This window comes from Triticum aestivum, chromosome 4B, assembly GCF_018294505.1.
Source record: "Triticum aestivum cultivar Chinese Spring chromosome 4B, IWGSC CS RefSeq v2.1, whole genome shotgun sequence".
NCBI lineage: Eukaryota > Viridiplantae > Streptophyta > Magnoliopsida > Poales > Poaceae > Triticum > Triticum aestivum.
Window position 1 is genome coordinate 667,805,827 of NC_057804.1, and position 20,169 is coordinate 667,825,995.

Sequence of the window (20,169 nt, forward strand, 5' to 3'; positions counted from 1 at the left end):
TGTTTCCTTGTCCGTAGCATGACAATGATGATCATTCAAGAGACCTTTATCCCAATTCTTGCATGGAGCTGGAGCATCACAAACAAAACAGTAGCACTGCATTTTGGAAAACAACAACAAAATTGCATTAAAAACCTCCATTTTCATCTTACTGTAAACACTGTATTATTGAGATATTGTCAAGAGCATGAGCCGTGAGGAGATGAAAAATGTTTGCTAGTTACCTTGCTGCAATGTTTCACGTGCAAAGTAGTGCTGAAGGGAAATTCGGAACATGAATGTCGCGTGTGAGGGAAGTCCCTGCATGCTATCTGCAGAAACATAGCCAATGCCATCAAATAAATGATCGAGGTAATGCTACTGCAGGCAAACTGTAGTAGTATAATCTCTATGAAAAAGCTCCAAAATTATCTTTGTCGAATTTGAAATGAAGTCAAAAACCACAGAAACTCGTACTATATACAGTAAGAGCAGGTTGACATGGAACAGTGCATCTATTTAAGCAGACATCTTTTACTACATTAGACAAAAAAATACAGACATCTTTTTGGATGAATCCAATGATGCATCTTTAACAACTTTGATACTATTTGGATCAAAGTTAAATGAGCACATAGATGACAAAAAAAAGTTCAGATTGTAAAATGTTCATTTTGCTGCTAGTGCCCATTTAGCAGGTTCTTACTTTGTTTGTACCAAGATGATTCAGCCATTTGCTCCTTTGTTCCTGTAGCGAAGTCGAGCTGGACGACCGAGGCTGCCATCCTGCCTTGGTCTGCACTGCACACATAGAGTTCCTGGAGTACTACCACCACCTGGACCTCGTCGCCTCCTCCCCTGCGTGGTGAGCACAAAGCAAACTGTTCTTTCGCCACAATAGATTACTAGGCTGTTTCCTGATGTAGGGTTCAGTGTTTCCTCGTCACCATGCATGTTATTATATATGAAAAGAAGGCACTTTGTCTATGCAGAGTATGTGTACAAAGTTGTGAATTAACAAAAGAATTCTGTACTTATTTTGCTGCACTCCACTGTGCTTATAGTTGGACAAAGCACCTGGATAATTGGGCTTGGTCATCATCAACAGCATCACGCATGCAATTTGTTTTAGTGTTTGTTTCATAACATATGTGGACCCATATATCAATGACTGATATTCTCTAATGCATAAACTTTGATCAATTTTGAGTAATTGCTTAGAGGGATGATCCTGTGTGAGCTGGTGGAGTGATTTGTTTTCTACATAAAGCTCTTTAGTCAGGCTGGTTTTCGTGAAATACACATGAAGCTTCACCAGCTCCTGTGGGTGTGGGATCCATGTGACATGTGACATTGCATTCATGTCCACTTGGGATAATGATTTTACAGGTACCCCGAGAGGCCCTTGAGTTTGCCGGAATGTCGATTAACTTCCGTTCCGGCAAATTCGGGTACTCCATATGTCTTATTTTCAGCAAAGGTCATGCTGAAATTTTTCATGAATTTTAGCATGACTTTGCTAAAAATAGGACATATGGGGTACTTGTGACTAATGCATGGGCCGGGGTATCATAGTAGTTAATTAAGTAGGATCAAGTGCCCCGGCGTACTTGTGACTAATGCATGGCTTTTAGGGTGCCTCGGTATCGATAAAAACCGAAATAATGAAAGCTTAGGCTTTTAGGGTGCCTCGGCGTCAAAAAACCCTCAATGATAAAAGCTTAGATTTTAGGATGCCTCGGTGTCGACAAACCCTAAATGATGAGACCATGATCTTGTTCCTTGACAATAACCAACTTTTTGACCAAACTTTGTTTCTATTGAGAGAGAAACATGGCCCACAACGATGAGGCCGGGGGTTCGGGCGGCAAGGCATTCTGGGAGCTGTCCCAGGAGATGGAGGAACAACCTCACTTGTATGAGGCCGCCGCCTTCCCCACCGATCCTGAGACCACTGATGGTGCCGCCGAGGATGACCACACTGATGCCACCACTGATGGTGCCGCCGAGGATGCCACCACTGATGATGGCGGCGCACGCACAGATGGCAGCCAACCGAAGAGGCAACGGAAGGACCGGCGCCCGATCGTGCTCCTCACCCTCAAGGAGGAAGTTACTGAAGTGGACTCCAACGGGAATCCAACGGCGCCCGAACGAATAGTCAAGGGGTACTCGCTTCAGCTCGGGTGCATTGTCCGGAGCTCCATCTCGATCAACACCGAGAACCTGAGGCATCCTGACCGAGGGAATTTGCGCAACCTCCTCTTCACGAAGCTGCACGAACGATACAAGTTCCCCGCTGAATTTGCAAACACAAGCCTCAAAGGGAATAAAGTGAACAATTCTGCCCTCACGAAGATGAGCAAGGCCCTGTCTACTTGGAAAAGCAATGTGAAAAGAATGATCGAGAAAGGTGAGAGTTATCAGAAGATCAAGGAGAAAAATCCTTCGATCACCGAAGATGACTACAACGACTTCAAGATCAATTGCTCGAGCATCGCAAACTCCCAATCAAGTGAGTGGGGGAAACAAATGCGGGAGCTGAACATAGGGGAACACACACTCGGTCCCGGCGGTTACAGAGTGGCGGAGCCTATATGGGACAAGGAGGAGGCGGACCATGCCGAGCAAGGCCTACCGCCCCTCTTCAATAAATACGGTGACAAGCAGACCAGGAACTTTGTCAGGGCCCGGTATAAGAAGGACCCGAAAACAAAGGAGCTTACCACGGATCCGAAGACCAGGCAGCTTGAGCTTGTTCTGGTAAGGAATACACCCCCGCGTAATTAGCTCCATATGGTTGCATTCTAATTAATGAAGCCAAATTTCTAAATGGTTCACATTCCTTCCGCAGGCGACTAAAAGCAGTAGCGCGGGTTCGACTAAGAGCAACCCTTGGGACACCACTCTAAATAGGGCGTTGAATGTAATGAAGAACAAGGATAAGCTCAGTAAGCCGACGTCAGCTGGTCGTGTGGCCGGCAAAGGCTTGTCGACAAAATGGGGGTCATACTATACCGCTGGTGTGCGGAAGGAGAAAAAGACCAGCTTGGAAAGCCAGGCGCGAGAGGTTCAAGAACTCAAGGCACAGGTGGCGCGGATTCCGGAGATTGTCCAAGAACAAGTGGAACAACGACTCAGAGCGACGATCATCGCCATTGTGCCTACCTTGATCTCGGGGTTGAGTGCGTGGATTGCGGACGGCCAACAGGGGCCGCCCCCGATTCCTAGCTTCACGGCCAGCAACTCGCATAATGCGATGGCGGGGCCATTGGTGCCTCCGGCGGAGGCGGCATTGGTGTCTCCGACGCCGGCACGGGAGCTTAATGCACCCGGGTGTACGCCGACTGGCACCTCTGCAGCAAGCGGCCCCTCCGTCAACTGCACGCCCGCCGTTGGCGGTGCCTCGACATTAGCCGAGCTCGACGCCATCATCACAGTAACTAATTAAGCCTCTCTCGGCCGAGGACTTCATCTCCTTGCCTTTGACTGGGCATCCCTGACGCCCTACATGTTTTTGTAGGGCGCCGCCGACGTTCCGTGCACTCTCCTCCACTTCGTGAACAACGAGTTGGTCGATGTCGCCAAGGGCTAAATCGTTCAACCGGGCAACCCCTTGTTCCACGGTACCCAGATGCCACCCAACTTGTTTAGGGTTCAACTGGTTCGGGTGCTGCCAGGCTGCGACGACTTGTTACCTCCGATTCGACCCGTCGGGGCCGACGATGATGACGTGATGACCCTCAGCGCCTGCCTGAGCTGGCCCCTGCTTTGGCCGAAGAGCCAGATTCGTTTGGGGGCGGGGGACACCACCCCAAAGACAACACCGCCAGTCGTGCCGGCGCCAAGTCGGCCCCATGGCAAGACCGCCGCAATGGTGCCGGACATCCCTATGCCACTGGATCGAAACATGCATATGGCACAAGATCAGAACAACGACGACGACGACGATGATACATTTGGCAACGTCGATCAGTACTTTGCCGATCATGGGTACGATGGCGACTTCATGGGGCCTCCTTCTCAAGAACCAAACCCAACAAAAGACGTGTGCGATCTAGCTGGTACCGCGGAGAAGCCAAGTTGCAACAGGCGCCGTCTGGCGTTCAGCTCTCAGGAGACGCCTCCAGCTGCCGACTTCACCGAGCCTCAGATAGGCGAGGTGCGAAATATTATCAGCCCCAACACACTCAAGAAGGCGGTCTGTGAGCAGAACTCGGTCCCATTACAGGAGAAGAAGAAGGCACGCAAAAGAAAGACTAAGAAGGGTGCGAGCCAGCCGGCACCGAGTACGATCCGTGCTCAGGACGGGCCACCTTCACCGCAGGATATCTCGAGGAGGGTGCATGTGGCGGGTAGGGCGATGCTACCGACAAATATGCTCAATGCTGCAACCGGTGCTATGCGGAGTCTGCATGACAGTGTTCTTTCTTTGGAGAAGTGGCGTCTCAGAGAGAAGGATGTGGCATACCCGGTTTTCGCGGCCAAGGTGCCAGAGGGCAAGGGCTTTGTGGATAACTCCATCGGGCGTACGATCGTCCTGCATTTTGATGACATCCACGCTATGTTGAACCTTCATCCGCTGCACTACACCTTCGTTCGGCTATTTTCGCTGAGTATGGAGATGCGGATCATTCGCGACAAGACCCTGAACATCGTGATAGTCGACCCCTTCTACATGCGTGCCAAGATCTTGGGCAGCGCTGGGGACCGGCAAGTCGCGAGTTCTTACCTCGAAGGCGTCATTCTGGCAAACCAAGATAAGGATAACTTCCTCGTGCCTTACTTTCCCGAGTAAGTCCTCCCCTCAACCGGCCCGTAACATATGAATTCTTACATTTCGATCGTTTTTCTTTTCACATTCTGTGTTTTCTGCAGTGACACACGTTGCACGCTCATCCTCCTAAGCCCCAAATATTCCATGGCCACGTATTTCGACCCGGACCGTCAGTCGAACGTAGACTACACAAATGTCAAGAAGGTTCTTGATGATGTTCTCCCCGGCTACGCCAAATCTGGAGGCACCTTCACCAAGCCTATTCGTAAGTACGGCAAGCATGTGTTCTCCCATAATACGACGTTCTGCTGCGTCAAGCAGCCGCCTGGCGGTCAGAAGGGTGCCTACTACGCCATCCATCACATGCGGGCGATCGTACGGGACCATCATCAGCTTCTGCTACCGAGTAAACTAAAAGATTGGGCAAAGAGCGTGTCGGCAATCCAGGACGCGGACCTCCGACAAGAATTCTTTCGCATCCAGTCGGAGTTTGCGGAAATCATCCATCAAGATGTCCTTCGTACCTTGGGGCAGTTCTACCTCAACAATCAACCGTCCAACAGTGACATCGACACAATGCTACAAATGCAGGCTGACAACGACCGTTATCTCATGACTCCCACGATAGACGGCGGCTTCATCCACGCTCCGGTCCCTTGAGTCGAGTCGAAAGCAGTGATGCTGTGTCTAGTTCTGAAACATCGATTGGCTCATGTTGTAATTAAACTTTAATGAACTTGTAGTATGTCTCTTTGGTTTCGAGAGTCGTTCAACTTAGATGTAATCGATGCTATTAATGTCTTGCTTTTCTCTTCCGATCGTTCTGTTGCATACTTATATATTGCTTATGTATTGTCTGTGAATTGGTACTAACGTTTCGTTTGGCTAGTGCATAGCGATGCCGACGTATGTCGTGTACAAGGGTAAGGTTCCCGGAGTCTACGATGACTGGGAGGAGTGTCGGAGACAGGTTCACCGATTCAGCGGTAACAGTTACAAAGGGTACACCACTAGGGCCGAGTCCGAATCTAGATACGCCCGCTATCTAGCGGGAGAGGGGAGGGAGCGTTGGAGGAACCGGATGAAGACGAGTTTCATCGTGATGATGCTCATCGTGATGACCGCAGCTCTCTTCTATGTGATGGTAGTTTAGATGATCGATATCGGCTTGTAATGTGAAGACAAACTCGCTACTCGCGGTCTCGAGACTTGTAATATAATGTTCTATCTTTGTTCGGTCTTTTCAATTCGGAGACTAATATGATGAATTGTACTCGGAGACTAATATGATGAATTGTATTCAAGGACTAATCTTCTATTGTATTCGATGAATCTGTTGTTGATGTGTGCTGTCTATATTTTATCAAATTATAAATTTTGTAACCTGTGCAAAAAACAGAAAATAAAAAATAAAAAAAACATAATATTCATACTAATGGTGCTTCACATGACAGTGCGCCATTAGTATGACAAAGCATACTAATGGCGCATCACTGGACAGTGCGCCATTAGTATGCCGCGGTTACTAATGGTGCATCCCGTTGTCGTGCGCCATTAGTATGCCAAAGCACCTGGGTATACATGGCCCCTGGGAGGCATACTAATGGCGCACCGTGGCCTATACTAATGGCGCACCAGTGGTGCACCATTAGTATACCAGATACTAATGGCGCACCAGTGGTGCGCCATTAGTAAAAATTACTAATGGCGTGCTAGTAATGGCACACTAGTGATGCGCCATTAATGGCCAAATTAGGTGCGCCATTAGTAGCGGTTTTTCTAGTAGTGATTGTGTGATGTGCTGCGCGGAGACGTTGGCGGGAGGTTTGATCTTGAGAATCCACGCTCTGTGTTTGAGGGCCTCTCGAACCTTTCAATTCTTTCTCGTGGACGCTTCGTGAATGAGCGGGGCAATGTCTTTCGGGAGCGGGACAATGAGCGAACTCTCCTTATTTTCAAGAGAGAAGAGAAAGGTCCATTCTACATATATTTTTTTGTTGAGGGTGGCGGTCCATTCTGCTGTAGGGCAACATTTTAGCGATGGATTAGTAGGTACTAGAAGGGTTGGGCGGGCTTAGCTGCGCTGTTGGTATTGTTGGATTTTTGTAAAAAAAAATCACTCTGTTTTGAAATGTAAAGTGTATTACTTTTTTGAAAAAGATAACCTTTTAAGTTTGATCAAACTTTTAGAGAAATTTATCAAAATTTATAATATCAAATCGGTATTTTTAGATTCATCATGCAATGAATTTTCATATTTTTTTGTTTAATATTATGGATGTCGATAGTTTTGCTCTGAACTTGACCAAAGTTAAAGAAATTTAACTTTCTGAAAAACTAATACCCCTTATATTTTAAATTAGTTTGGCGTGTGGGAAGATGATAGAGTGTGTTTTATTTTATTTATAATTCGTTGATTTGGTGGACCTTTCGTGGTGCGATTCTGTGTTATCCGCTAACCAACCTATATTTATATGGGAAATTTTTTGGGTCGGTGGTTGCATATACTATATTGGTGTTACAATATCACATGGCGGCGCTTCTTTTTTCTGAAAGTTGGGAGGGTGCGCGGGATTGATTTTTTTTAGGTCGGTTGTCGCTTATTGATTTGAAGTATTGTTGGCCGAGTCAAAATCGTAAACCAAATCCAAAATTAAATACCTCAGTTGAATGAAAGAGTTTCAAAATTAGAGAACATAGTGAATTAAAAAAATTGAATGAGAGAGCTTGAGAAATTGTTGACACGGTCAAAATCGGATGACGCGATTCTAAATTGAATATATCAATTAATTGTCAGCCTTAAAAATTAGGAAGCACAATGTACAGTATAGAATAATTGAATGAGAGAGCTGGAAGAAATTGTTGACTCGGTTAAAATCGGGTGACCCAATTTTAATTGGAGATCTCAGTTTTTGGGCTCTTTAAAACTACTAGGGAGGTTAGTGTTATAGAGGATTACGGGCTCTCCACCATAAACGGGCCAGAACTATTTGGACTGGGCTGGACTTCACAACAAACACCTGGTTGGTATGCTGCCCTCCGCAGCTTCTTCCCTCGAAAAAAAAAAACTCACCGCTCAGCTCAGCGCCTCGGGCGGAAGAAGGACCGACCGACCGACCGGACGTGCGCCGCCGCGGTTCTGCCGGCGACCTGAGCTCGTCGACGGCGCCGGCCACCGACCGCTTTGCCTCCAGATTTGAGGTCAGGATTCCTCGTTCCTTCCGTCTCAACCCCCGATTTAATTCCTCTTATTATGTTCTTCTCTATACTAGTGGAAAGGAAACCCTAGCTAGATTCTCCTCGCTAAACCCTCTCTGCATTTTGCTTGTCGCGGCAGTGGGAGATTGGCGATGGTGGATGCTGATGAGATGCCCCAACCGTAAGATTTGATGTCCCGCTCCATTTCATTTCTGCCCATCGAATGGATGAAAGATTTGTTTTGCGGCGGCAATGTTGTTGGCTGAGCAAATTAGTGCATTGCATTGACGCCCCTTTGGCTTTGCTGATTTTCCAGGATCTATGCCGAGAATAAACCATGTGCGGAAATCGAGTCGCGGCGCCATTCCCCCACTTTGATGCTGGCCGTGGTAACCAAGGTGCTCGATGACGACGACCTCCTCGCCGAGATCCTCCTCCGCGTCGTGTTCCCCACCACCCTCGTCCGTGCCGCCCTCGTCTGCAAGCGTTGGTACCACCACGCCTCTGACCGCCGGTTCCTCCGCCGGTTCCGCAAGCTCCACCCGCCCTGCCTCCTCGGCTTCTATGTTGTTTTCAAGGGTGCACGCTTCATACCGATGCAGCCTCAACCACCCGAGCTCGCTGCCGTCGTCCGCCATGTTGCAGGCTACAGGTTTGGCAACTTGATTGACTTGAAGGACTGCCGGAATGGCATTGTCTTGACCAGGGACCGGAAACAAGGAGTATTGACATATAAAGTCCCGTTGTGCCCTGAGAGAGGCATGCCCACTGTCCCACCACTCCCACGCACCCAGGGCGGCAGCATTTTCTATTTCGGTGAAATCCTCTCCAAAGAAGAAGGCGATGGCCTGTCCTGTTTTTATATGGTAGTGGAGGTTTCCAAGGAGACAAAAGAGGTCACGGTGAGCGTATATATGCTGCAAGATGGTGTCTGGTGCATGGTTACATCATCCAAAAACCAGCTGCATTGGCCGCTGCCAAGGCCAAACCCTGTTCTTGTTGACAATAAAATCTATATGGGATCTGCCCGTGGCAACAACATTCTTGTCTTGGATTTGAGTGCCTCAACTTTCTCCGTGATTCACCTCCCTCAAGGAGTGGAGTATGCATCTTCAGAAATCAAGTTGTCACGTACCGATGATGCTTCCGGTGTATATCTCATCCATTTGCGTCCCATGGAGTTTCAACTTTGCGTATGGCTCCACAAGGAAGACAACTGGCTGCTGGTGGATACCATGTATTTGCATGAGATGTGTGCCATTTTGGGGAAGACAGATCGCCGGTATGTGCATATAAGGCAGGTGGGAGACAATGATCAGTTTGTACTTTTACAGACTTCTCAATACATATTCTACTTGGATATCAAGTGCAGAACACTGCATAAAGTGGATGAGATGACAGTCGATGAACAATGTTATGCTGACATCCATCCTTTTATGATGATCTGGCCTCCCATATTCCCTGCCCTCAAGGACGATCCTGCAAGGTTTGCCTTTGACCTTTAGAGGTTCTGTATACTGCACTTGTTGCGGTTACAAAATTTTGCACTATACTGTACATCGTTTTTTCTATATCTGTGTAGTGCTGTTAGGCCGTTAGCTGCATGATTTATTCCTTAGGCCATCTTGACGATACTAGTTAAACAAAATTTGAGAATGCTTGCCGTAAGATCATTTGAAATCACTTGCGACTGATTCCTGTTGGGCTTTGAAAAAATACTAGTTAAGCTACATTAGAGAATTTTTGTTGTGTGATGATATGAACACATTCGTGTACTGGGGTAACTTTATAACGTGTTTATTTGTGGTCATAGTAACTTTGTTAGGGACCCTTAATTACCTGTGGGTGTGGGTTTAAAACTTGTGTTGGCACCAGACAACATGCTTCCTGAGCTTGTTTTTCCCCTTATATGGTCTAATAATATCAATCTGTAGTGGTGCTGAAAGATGACTTGCTTGTTTTTTTTTATCATGGTCCTCTTATTTTCTGAACAATCAGTGCAAAACTACAAACTGGACATTCAAAAGTATAAAACATAATGTATATGAGGCAAGGGCTGAAAGATGCATACCCGGTTATCATGCTGACAATTGTATTTATCTTGTCCTGAAATATTATCATAAATCCATCAAACCTGGGATTTTAGCTTCCTACATTTCTTAAATATAATCATGGTGTAATTTTTGTACTGACTACATTTAAACTTTGAATCTCGAGCTCTGAATGAGATTTTAAATACCTTTTTTTTTATGTTGCTTACCGGATCGTATGTGTTTTTCTGGAACACATGTGGATCGTAAATTTTACGAGGGTATGCTTGCACTAATTCGTGAAGTTTGATTCAGATATATTGCCATGAAAATCTTCCTTCTTTCTGACAATTACCAAGTTGCTGGTCACAAGTTAACAACGGGTAATTGTGTGGCATCTCTCCATGTATGATCAGAGTAGTGTTGTTGTGGAATACAGGCTATAAATTGTGTGGCAGGTCTCTTGACTCTTGTAGCTTTTTAGAATAAAAACTATATTGATGTAGCAGATCCATTATTTGATCTCTGAGCGTGTGTAACATTTGACTATTGCTGTACCAGCCATTTGCCTTGTTAGTCCATTTGATATTATGGTGCTTAAAGTGGCAAAGCAAATATATTATCTTCTTTTGCAGAAAAAGAACATTCTGATGCTTAATTATGTCGATACTGATTGCTCCTCTGTTTCATCTAAAACAGGAATGCCATATGAAGGAGGACTATATCAAGAAGCTTTTGGATGGCCAGTGACATTTAGGGCCTCGTCAAGGAATAGCAGAGAGCTGCACTGCCTGATTAGCAGTTGTAAGTGCGTCCACTGTAACCTGCACGGGATTAATTAGGGTGCTATGCAACAAAAGCAGGTCCAATCCTTTGTATGCATGTTTAGTAGTTTGATTCGGATATATTGCGGCCACTGTAACCGCGCATGATAGATATTAGACCTATCCGTTGTATGCATGTTTAGTAGTTATCTCACCTGATCCGCTTGGATCGTACTGGCCTTGCCATTGCTCCACTTGTTACGGTATTTGCGGAATCTGTCTTGTTGATCTGTTCCAAGTTAGGGATGTGTTTGTAGCTCAAATGCAACAGTAAAACTGAATCGTGGATTTGAGAACCATACTGTGCAGGAGTACAACAAGCAGGGTAAGAGAATGGTTTGTTAATGAATGATGAACAAGCTCAGGTAAATGCATCTTATATTCCAGGGGTAAGAGAGTTATGCGTTAATGAACTGGAGTGGTGAATAAATTCAGTGACAGGTAACATATATGCATGCAGTGGTTAGTTAGACTGGACCAAAGGAATTGCAAACGGGATTCACTGTCCCAGTCAGTATCTGTTAAAGCAAGAGTGACAGTGCTTGATTACCAGAGCTGACTGCAGTAACTAAATTTGCTACTGATCTCAATGCTTGCTTGGATAGCAGGTAAATAGCGGATATTTGCTATTGGTACCAGTGTCACGATCTTCAGCGCAACAAAGCTTGCATCGATCGTCGTCGCAGGCAGGCGTGCGGTACTTGTTGGTGCTGAATCTAAATGCAAACGAAGGATGAAGGTCTTGTCGTTCCCTAGCGCACGATTTGGGCCTGCACATGTGCGGAAATGTGGCTCCTTTTTTTCTTTTCTTTTCTTTATTTACTTTTTCTTTTCAATTTCTTAAATCCAAAAATGTTCAGGATTTCACAAATTTGAAAAATGTTTTCATATTTTAATTTTTTTTCATGAATTTGCAAAATTTTCTAGAATTCCAAAAAATTTAATGAGTTTGGAAAAATGTTCGTCAATTCAAAAAATGTTGAGGAATTTTAAAATATGTTCGCTGACTTCAAAGTTGTTCCCAAATTTCAAAAATGTTCGTCGATCAAAACTACTTAACAAATTCAAAAATTGTTCGTGAATGTAAAAAAATGTACCCATATTCAGAAAACATTCTCGGATTGAAAAATATGTTCACGGTTTGAAAAATATTCTGAGATTTCATAAAATACTAATAAATTCGAAAATTTTCCAGTATTTCAAAAATATGTTCGCATATTCAAAAAAAATCACGAATTTGATTTGTTTGCATGAATTTAAAAAGTTGTTCACCATTTTCAAAACAATTCATGAATTTGAGAAATGTTCATGATTTTTAAAAAGTTTTAGAAAATGTTCATGGATTAGGAAAATGTTCGTGAATTTCGAAAAGGTCCACAAGTTTGTAGAGAAGTTCACTGATTTGGAGTGAATTGCAAAAAATGTAACATTCATTTTTTGAATTGAGTGTACCTTTTGTACATTGTATAAACACTCTTTAAAATGGCATGTACATTTTCTAATCAGTTGACATTTTTTTAATGCCACAAATATTGCTCGTACACATGATAAACATTTCTCAAATGCATGTTTAACATTTTCTTAAATTATGTAAATAGTTTTATGTAATATATATGGGGAAATACAAACCGGTGGTAGTTACCCACATGTCTCATATACTACCATGTGGTAGTATATATGTCACTTTATCATTCTATATATGTATACTATATCTAAGAATTCTCAAAGTGACCTATATGAAATAAAAAATGCATATGACTGCAAAGATTTTTGTGTATTTTGAAACTAACTCATATTTGCACGCATAAAATAGTATAATAGAAAACTATTATATACTACCTAAATAGTGGAATATATACTACCCAAATAGTCTTATATACAACATAATAAACGTACACACTCTCGATTCTGACAGATACTACATATAACATATAAAACTCACGTGAGGATAACTACCACCGGGTGGTAGGAAACATTTGTCCTACGTATATATTTTGCTCGGGGGGTGGCATCAAGGACGAACGTTGTCTGTTGAGATTTGGTCTTTCCTCTTCCCTCTTTTTTCATTTCTTCTATATTAGATGATAACCTAGTACTTCGTCATATAGACAAATTGAACCACGCACCACGGTTTGTACAACAATTTTGTAGGCTGGCAAAGTGACAGGGTGGCAGTCACATTTCCAAAAGTGACAGGGTGATCCAATAAAGGAGAAGGAATGTGAAGTAGAGATTGTTACATGTAATATATATTTCTTTATTTGGTTGAGAAGCTATTATAATTTTTAGGTGGGCCCTCCTGAAATTCAGGGGGGGCATGATTAGTAGGGACGAGACTTGTCTGCGCCCCACACGTGCGCCCATCGATGCTCCCGCGTACGTGGCTTGATTTGATTGGAACAAAATAAGGTCCGGGCCCACCCCGTTAAAATCAGGGGGACTATTATATTAGAAAGAAAAAAGAAAAAAACAGCCGTAGGATGAAGTGGGAACACGCATGGGAGCAGGGGGAGGGAGCAGGCAAGCTGGATCCTATTAGTAGATGGAACAAAAGGAATGGGGTCCCCCCCGCCCCTAAAAATCAGGAGACGGTTTGACTCAGCCTACATGGTGGACCCTACTTCGTAGGATTTGGTTTCCTTTAAAAAGATTGTCGGGAGTGGTCTGGCGTATTTGGCTGAATCGCTTGCTGCAGCGAGCGAACATCAAAGAGTCTTTTCCATGCGATAATTATATGAGACACTGTTTGTGGAGAGGTAAAGATTTGGAAAAGAAGAACCCGCCACTTGCTGCATGGGAGCTTATATGTAGGACCAAGATTCAAAAGGGCCTAGGTATTTTAAATCGAAACTCGCAATAATGGACTGCTTCTAAAAATGATTTGTAAGTTTTTGAAATGCGACAAAATTCCTTGGGTTAATCCAGTTTGCGAGGCGTACTATTAGAGTAGGTTTCCTCCTCTCGAGTCTGCACAATGCTCTTTTTTATGGAGAGAGTGTCTGAAATTGAATGCAATTTGCATCTCTGGTTCCGACCAAGTTATTATTTTATGTAAAGAGGCCTGGAATAGCAATAGTCTGCAAAATGTATGGCCCCATCTCTTCTCATTTGTCAATAATTCAAACATTTCCTCCAAACGGTGCTGCCACTGTTTTCTCTTTTTTATCATGGTCCTCTTATTTTCTGAACAATCAGTGCAAAACTACAAACTGGACATTCAAAAGTATAAAACATAATGTATATGAGGCAAGGGCTGAAAGATGCATACCCGGTTATCATGCTGACAATTGTATTTATCTTGTCCTGAAATATTATCATAAATCCATCAAACCTGGGATTTTAGCTTCCTACATTTCTTAAATATAATCATGGTGTAATTTTTGTACTGACTACATTTAAACTTTGAATCTCGAGCTCTGAATGAGATTTTAAATACCTTTTTTTTTATGTTGCTTACCGGATCGTATGTGTTTTTCTGGAACACATGTGGATCGTAAATTTTACGAGGGTATGCTTGCACTAATTCGTGAAGTTTGATTCAGATATATTGCCATGAAAATCTTCCTTCTTTCTGACAATTACCAAGTTGCTGGTCACAAGTTAACAACGGGTAATTGTGTGGCATCTCTCCATGTATGATCAGAGTAGTGTTGTTGTGGAATACAGGCTATAAATTGTGTGGCAGGTCTCTTGACTCTTGTAGCTTTTTAGAATAAAAACTATATTGATGTAGCAGATCCATTATTTGATCTCTGAGCGTGTGTAACATTTGACTATTGCTGTACCAGCCATTTGCCTTGTTAGTCCATTTGATATTATGGTGCTTAAAGTGGCAAAGCAAATATATTATCTTCTTTTGCAGAAAAAGAACATTCTGATGCTTAATTATGTCGATACTGATTGCTCCTCTGTTTCATCTAAAACAGGAATGCCATATGAAGGAGGACTATATCAAGAAGCTTTTGGATGGCCAGTGACATTTAGGGCCTCGTCAAGGAATAGCAGAGAGCTGCACTGCCTGATTAGCAGTTGTAAGTGCGTCCACTGTAACCTGCACGGGATTAATTAGGGTGCTATGCAACAAAAGCAGGTCCAATCCTTTGTATGCATGTTTAGTAGTTTGATTCGGATATATTGCGGCCACTGTAACCGCGCATGATAGATATTAGACCTATCCGTTGTATGCATGTTTAGTAGTTATCTCACCTGATCCGCTTGGATCGTACTGGCCTTGCCATTGCTCCACTTGTTACGGTATTTGCGGAATCTGTCTTGTTGATCTGTTCCAAGTTAGGGATGTGTTTGTAGCTCAAATGCAACAGTAAAACTGAATCGTGGATTTGAGAACCATACTGTGCAGGAGTACAACAAGCAGGGTAAGAGAATGGTTTGTTAATGAATGATGAACAAGCTCAGGTAAATGCATCTTATATTCCAGGGGTAAGAGAGTTATGCGTTAATGAACTGGAGTGGTGAATAAATTCAGTGACAGGTAACATATATGCATGCAGTGGTTAGTTAGACTGGACCAAAGGAATTGCAAACGGGATTCACTGTCCCAGTCAGTATCTGTTAAAGCAAGAGTGACAGTGCTTGATTACCAGAGCTGACTGCAGTAACTAAATTTGCTACTGATCTCAATGCTTGCTTGGATAGCAGGTAAATAGCGGATATTTGCTATTGGTACCAGTGTCACGATCTTCAGCGCAACAAAGCTTGCATCGATCGTCGTCGCAGGCAGGCGTGCGGTACTTGTTGGTGCTGAATCTAAATGCAAACGAAGGATGAAGGTCTTGTCGTTCCCTAGCGCACGATTTGGGCCTGCACATGTGCGGAAATGTGGCTCCTTTTTTTCTTTTCTTTTCTTTATTTACTTTTTCTTTTCAATTTCTTAAATCCAAAAATGTTCAGGATTTCACAAATTTGAAAAATGTTTTCATATTTTAATTTTTTTTCATGAATTTGCAAAATTTTCTAGAATTCCAAAAAATTTAATGAGTTTGGAAAAATGTTCGTCAATTCAAAAAATGTTGAGGAATTTTAAAATATGTTCGCTGACTTCAAAGTTGTTCCCAAATTTCAAAAATGTTCGTCGATCAAAACTACTTAACAAATTCAAAAATTGTTCGTGAATGTAAAAAAATGTACCCATATTCAGAAAACATTCTCGGATTGAAAAATATGTTCACGGTTTGAAAAATATTCTGAGATTTCATAAAATACTAATAAATTCGAAAATTTTCCAGTATTTCAAAAATATGTTCGCATATTCAAAAAAAATCACGAATTTGATTTGTTTGCATGAATTTAAAAAGTTGTTCACCATTTTCAAAACAATTCATGAATTTGAGAAATGTTCATGATTTTTAAAAAGTTTTAGAAAATGTTCATGGATTAGGAAAATGTTCGTGAATTTCGAAAAGGTCCACAAGTTTGTAGAGAAGTTCACTGATTTGGAGTGAATTGCAAAAAAAGAAACACCACATTTCAAGTTTCATGTCCCGATTTGCCACCACATTTCTTGGGCACCCCAAAATCTACCGATTTCTTTACTAATTTTCTCAATAAACACCAATAATCGATTTGGGGCCAATTAATTTAATTTCTGACATACCAGGCCCACTGACCAGGTCTACATGGCACTAAATGGTCAACACGTCTGTTGACCATTAAGTTGAACGGAGGGCCCACCTGTCGGCATCATCATCTCTCCCAAACCTTCTTCTCCTCCTCGAGGGCAGTCCAACGAACACCTCTAATGCATGGGCAGAGATGGACAAAAGGTCTCAAAGGTGATGGTCTACGGATCAACCGTGCTGCCAAGGTCGGCGTTGGCAGAAGCAGGAGGCGGCCGGTGGCGCGGCCTTCCTTGGCTAGATAAGGCCGATGCAGCGATGTGAGCCAGCCATGGTTAGGCCGTTAGTCACAGCGGCGCGTGTTGCTGCCGAGCCGTGGCCATCGGGAACCCCAAGGCGCGACTGGCGGGCTTCTTCGATGTGGCTGTAAGCTCTGGTGTAGGCGACATCCAGCGTTGTCCCATGCATGAGGCTCGCTGCATGCCAGAGGTGGGGTCGGACCTCGTCAAGTCAGGGCAGGGGGAGGATCCGCGTCGTGGGATCTACTCAATCCAGTGTGCGGCGGCGCGGGATGGGATGTAGTGTTGCGGATCTCATTAGCACGAGGAGGGAGAAGAGATGGAGGAAGGTGGAGGGGTCAACGGGAGAGAGAGGAGGCGGGATGGCGCTGGAGAGAAAGGCGGTGGGGTGGCGCCGGCCATGAGCGAGAGGAGGTGGGGCATGGTAGATGCATGAGATTTGTTTTAACAAAAAGAAAGAAAAACCAGAACAAACAAGAAAGAAAAAAAAACGAGAAAAGCGGTTCAGGGAAGGTTCTAATTCCTTCCCAAACCGGTGAGGAAATATACCCAAAAATGGGCCAGCCCATACACTGATCGAGCACACTCGAGGGTTGCGCGTCCGCCACAGGTCGCTTGCGGGCGACCTGCGCGCCAGATAGGGGGCGCCCCATCGCGCGTACGCAGTAAATACTCTTCTTCATAGGGGTGAGTGTTCCGGAAGGAACACACATTGGAGATTGGAGATCTTTTGTGCTTCATTTCAAATTTCAACAAAGAAATGGGGCAAATAAGACTGTATTTATTAAATACTACACACTAACAGATGCTTCGACGAACAAAACTTACATCAAAAGAATAAATGTATCAATCCATCAGGCCTGCACTCCTACGCTTATACACAGCTCCCTTACAAATTTAACCAGATACCAAACCTCCCAACAGCAAAACACACACACACACACACCAATGGCTTCCAGAACACAACCATGTACACGCACACACCACTAACAAGTCATGCACGAAATCTGTAAGTAACAATCCCAACATATGTACGCTCTGTAGATCAAGAGTGTCGATGCCTTCCTCGATACACGGTCATCATGCTTTCAGGAGCCCGAAGAGCTTCGTGGGGGCCTCGCCTTTGGCGCGGTACTTGGCGGCCATCTCCTCTGCCATGATTATCTCCTCGCCCCGCTTCGCCTCTGCCATCGCTCTCTTCTCCTCAGCCGACTTGTGGAGCATCGCGAGCTTGTTCTTCAGCTTCTCCTTGTACGCCGCTTTCTTCTTTTCCAGTTGCTCCTGCCATGATAAGTAGTAACTGTTAGTTTTTGTTTTGAATTTTGTAGTAACTGTTACTGAATTGTTAAAGAAATTAACTGCAAATCACAGAGAGGATATATAGAAGTTATGATACCTCGATCTTTTTCAGCTCGGCCTCCATCTCCGCCTCCTTGGCGTGCTCCCATGAAGTGATGAAGGACAGATTCTTGGCAGCCCTGATATATCATTGAAAAAGTTAGCGGCAGATGGTACAATATGTTGGTGCGTGTGGAGCATCAGCTCTTGTAGCAGACATGAGTGGTACGCATTGAGTGCATTGTAAGATAGATCCTCATTAAATCTAGCCAAAGGTGATGTGCCATCTCAATCATATATAGTGTACTGATAGTACTGGTGATTCTTGTTACTTTTAAGCAACAGACAGTTAATTAGATGCCCTTGATTATCACCTGTTCTCGGCTCTCGCCTTCTCGCTCTCCTCCCAGGCGTTGATCAGCGTTGTTCTCTTCTCAGACATAATCTTGGTGAGATAAGCATCTGAAGAAGGACAAAATGGAACGTTGTGTACATTAAGCATGAGTTGAAGAGTTGTTGCCAGGGTAAAGTGGGTAATGGATTATTTTGTTCTTCTTTTTTACCTCTTTCAGATGAACCTCTTGTACCTTCAGCATCTGGGGAAAAGGAAGAGAGATGTCAAGAATTTTCAGCAAATTATTGCAAGTCGTTTGCAAATGATGATCTGGATTGCTTAGTGTGGAACCACTGTGACTACTTATTAGGTTGTTATTCGTCACAGTGCTTAACAATCAATACAAAGGGGCAAATTTTGCACCGTCACATATTGCTTCCTCTTTGAGGAATCTTGAATTTGCTCTCCTTTAAATTCATTGCTTGGAAAAGGGGAAATTGTGCTTAAAAATCCTTTACAGAGAGAAGAATTCAAGTAAAAACAACGGTTAGTGGTGTTATCTCATACAGAATCATGATTGGAGTTGGACTTATGGGAAGTGTAAATTAAATGAGAGGACCTAGTAAACATAGACCAAGTAAAACCATATGAACCGGTAAGATGAAGACAAACCATATAGTATATATAAAAGAAATTCAGTGTTCATCTACCAGCTAGCTAGAGCAAATAAAACCATGACAAGTGGTGAGACAAAGATAAAACGTATCAATAGATAATTACTCTCCGTCTCTCTGATCATCTACCAAGAGCCTGTCGACCAATTTTTATTTTTATTTCACAGTATGAATTTTAATTGAAACTGGTTCACTTCTAATTTCACAGTATGAACTGAGAAGCAGGAACAAGATTTTCCAGAGCTACAAAGAAACTTTATGCACGTAGTATATGACAAGAGGATTCTAATTAAGAAAAAGCATCTCATATGGCAAGGACAATAATATACTAGTACTACTCCAGCTGGTACAGCTAGGCATGGAGATGGATGGACAGGCAGACAGGGGCCCTTGCCGGCCGATGATTGAGCTGTAGAAACAAGGGATATAGTTGGGTACGTACCCTTGACGACGGCGACGATGGCCTTGGAGTTGTCGGGCACGGGCACGATGGCCTTCTCCTCGGCGATGTCCTTGGTGGCCGTGGTCGTCTCCACCTCCACCTTCTTCGCCTCCTCAGCCGCCATCTGCTCTGCTCGGGTCGCTAGCTTCGAGCTCGATTCGACCAAGAAAAGGCCTCGGCGATCGAGATCTAACAAGCAGCAGCTAGCTTATAAGCAGCTTATAACTCGCTGGGTGGTGTGTATGGAAGAAGATGTAGGCTTATGTTCTCTTCTTCAGCTGATGGATCGGCGGGCTATATATGATCTGCGGGGAGGAGAGAGAGGGGGAAGAAAGGTAGACGGCGGGAGAGATGGGTTGAGAGTGGCTAGCTATCGTTATATCATAATCAATATATGGTGGCTTGGCTAATTGATTAACGAAAAAAATGTAGAATCAAGTGCTGTTCCAGGCTGGGTTGGGCCGGGTTCGCCAAGCAACAATATTGATATTCATGTCACACACACGCATAGCCGTGCTGTTCATTCGTCCTGGCTGTCGTTCACTGTTGGCCTATCGAATTGAAGCTTTTGTCCAAGTTTTGCGTGTGCTGGCCGAGGAAGAGAAATAATTGAGGCAGCGGAATCGAGATACTAGGTGGCAAGGTAGCGAGGAGCGCACCGGTACGGCGTTGGTGGCGGGTGCGTGTCAATGGCGTCA

The 20,169-nt window shown here is 44.0% G+C and overlaps 2 protein-coding genes across 2 annotated transcripts; one reads left to right on the forward strand and one right to left on the reverse strand.

Annotated features, from left to right (window-relative positions):
* Positions 1-7,786: 7,786 nt before the first annotated feature.
* On the forward strand, positions 7,787-11,043 carry LOC123094042 (uncharacterized). Its single transcript, XM_044516122.1, has 4 exons — positions 7,787-7,957; positions 8,094-8,135; positions 8,271-9,440; positions 10,684-11,043. The coding sequence occupies exons 2-4, from the start codon at positions 8,107-8,109 to the stop codon at positions 10,694-10,696; spliced, it is 1,212 nt and encodes a 403-aa protein (XP_044372057.1). The 5' UTR covers positions 7,787-7,957; positions 8,094-8,106; the 3' UTR covers positions 10,697-11,043.
* Positions 11,044-17,444: 6,401 nt separating this feature from the next.
* LOC123094043 (remorin) lies at positions 17,445-19,962 on the reverse strand. Its single transcript, XM_044516123.1, has 5 exons — positions 19,472-19,962; positions 18,585-18,617; positions 18,396-18,483; positions 18,080-18,161; positions 17,445-17,964 (listed from the first exon to the last, which is right to left on the reverse strand). The coding sequence occupies exons 1-5, from the start codon at positions 19,593-19,595 to the stop codon at positions 17,764-17,766; spliced, it is 528 nt and encodes a 175-aa protein (XP_044372058.1). The 5' UTR covers positions 19,596-19,962; the 3' UTR covers positions 17,445-17,763.
* Positions 19,963-20,169: the final 207 nt, after the last annotated feature.

Excerpts from the sequence above, each read along its gene's own strand:
- LOC123094042 (XM_044516122.1), top strand. The coding sequence starts at position 8,107 with ATGGTGGATGCTGATGAGATGCCCCAACC. Across the intron at positions 8,136-8,270 it reads GCTGATGAGATGCCCCAACC|GATCTATGCCGAGAATAAAC; the intron begins GTAAGATTTGAT and ends CTGATTTTCCAG.
- LOC123094043 (XM_044516123.1), bottom strand. The coding sequence starts at position 19,595 with ATGGCGGCTGAGGAGGCGAAGAAGGTGGAGGTGGAGACGACCACGGCC. Across the intron at positions 18,484-18,584 it reads AAGAGGTTCATCTGAAAGAG|ATGCTTATCTCACCAAGATT; the intron begins GTAAAAAAGAAG and ends GTCCTTCTTCAG. Across the intron at positions 18,162-18,395 it reads AAGGCGAGAGCCGAGAACAG|GGCTGCCAAGAATCTGTCCT; the intron begins GTGATAATCAAG and ends ATGATATATCAG.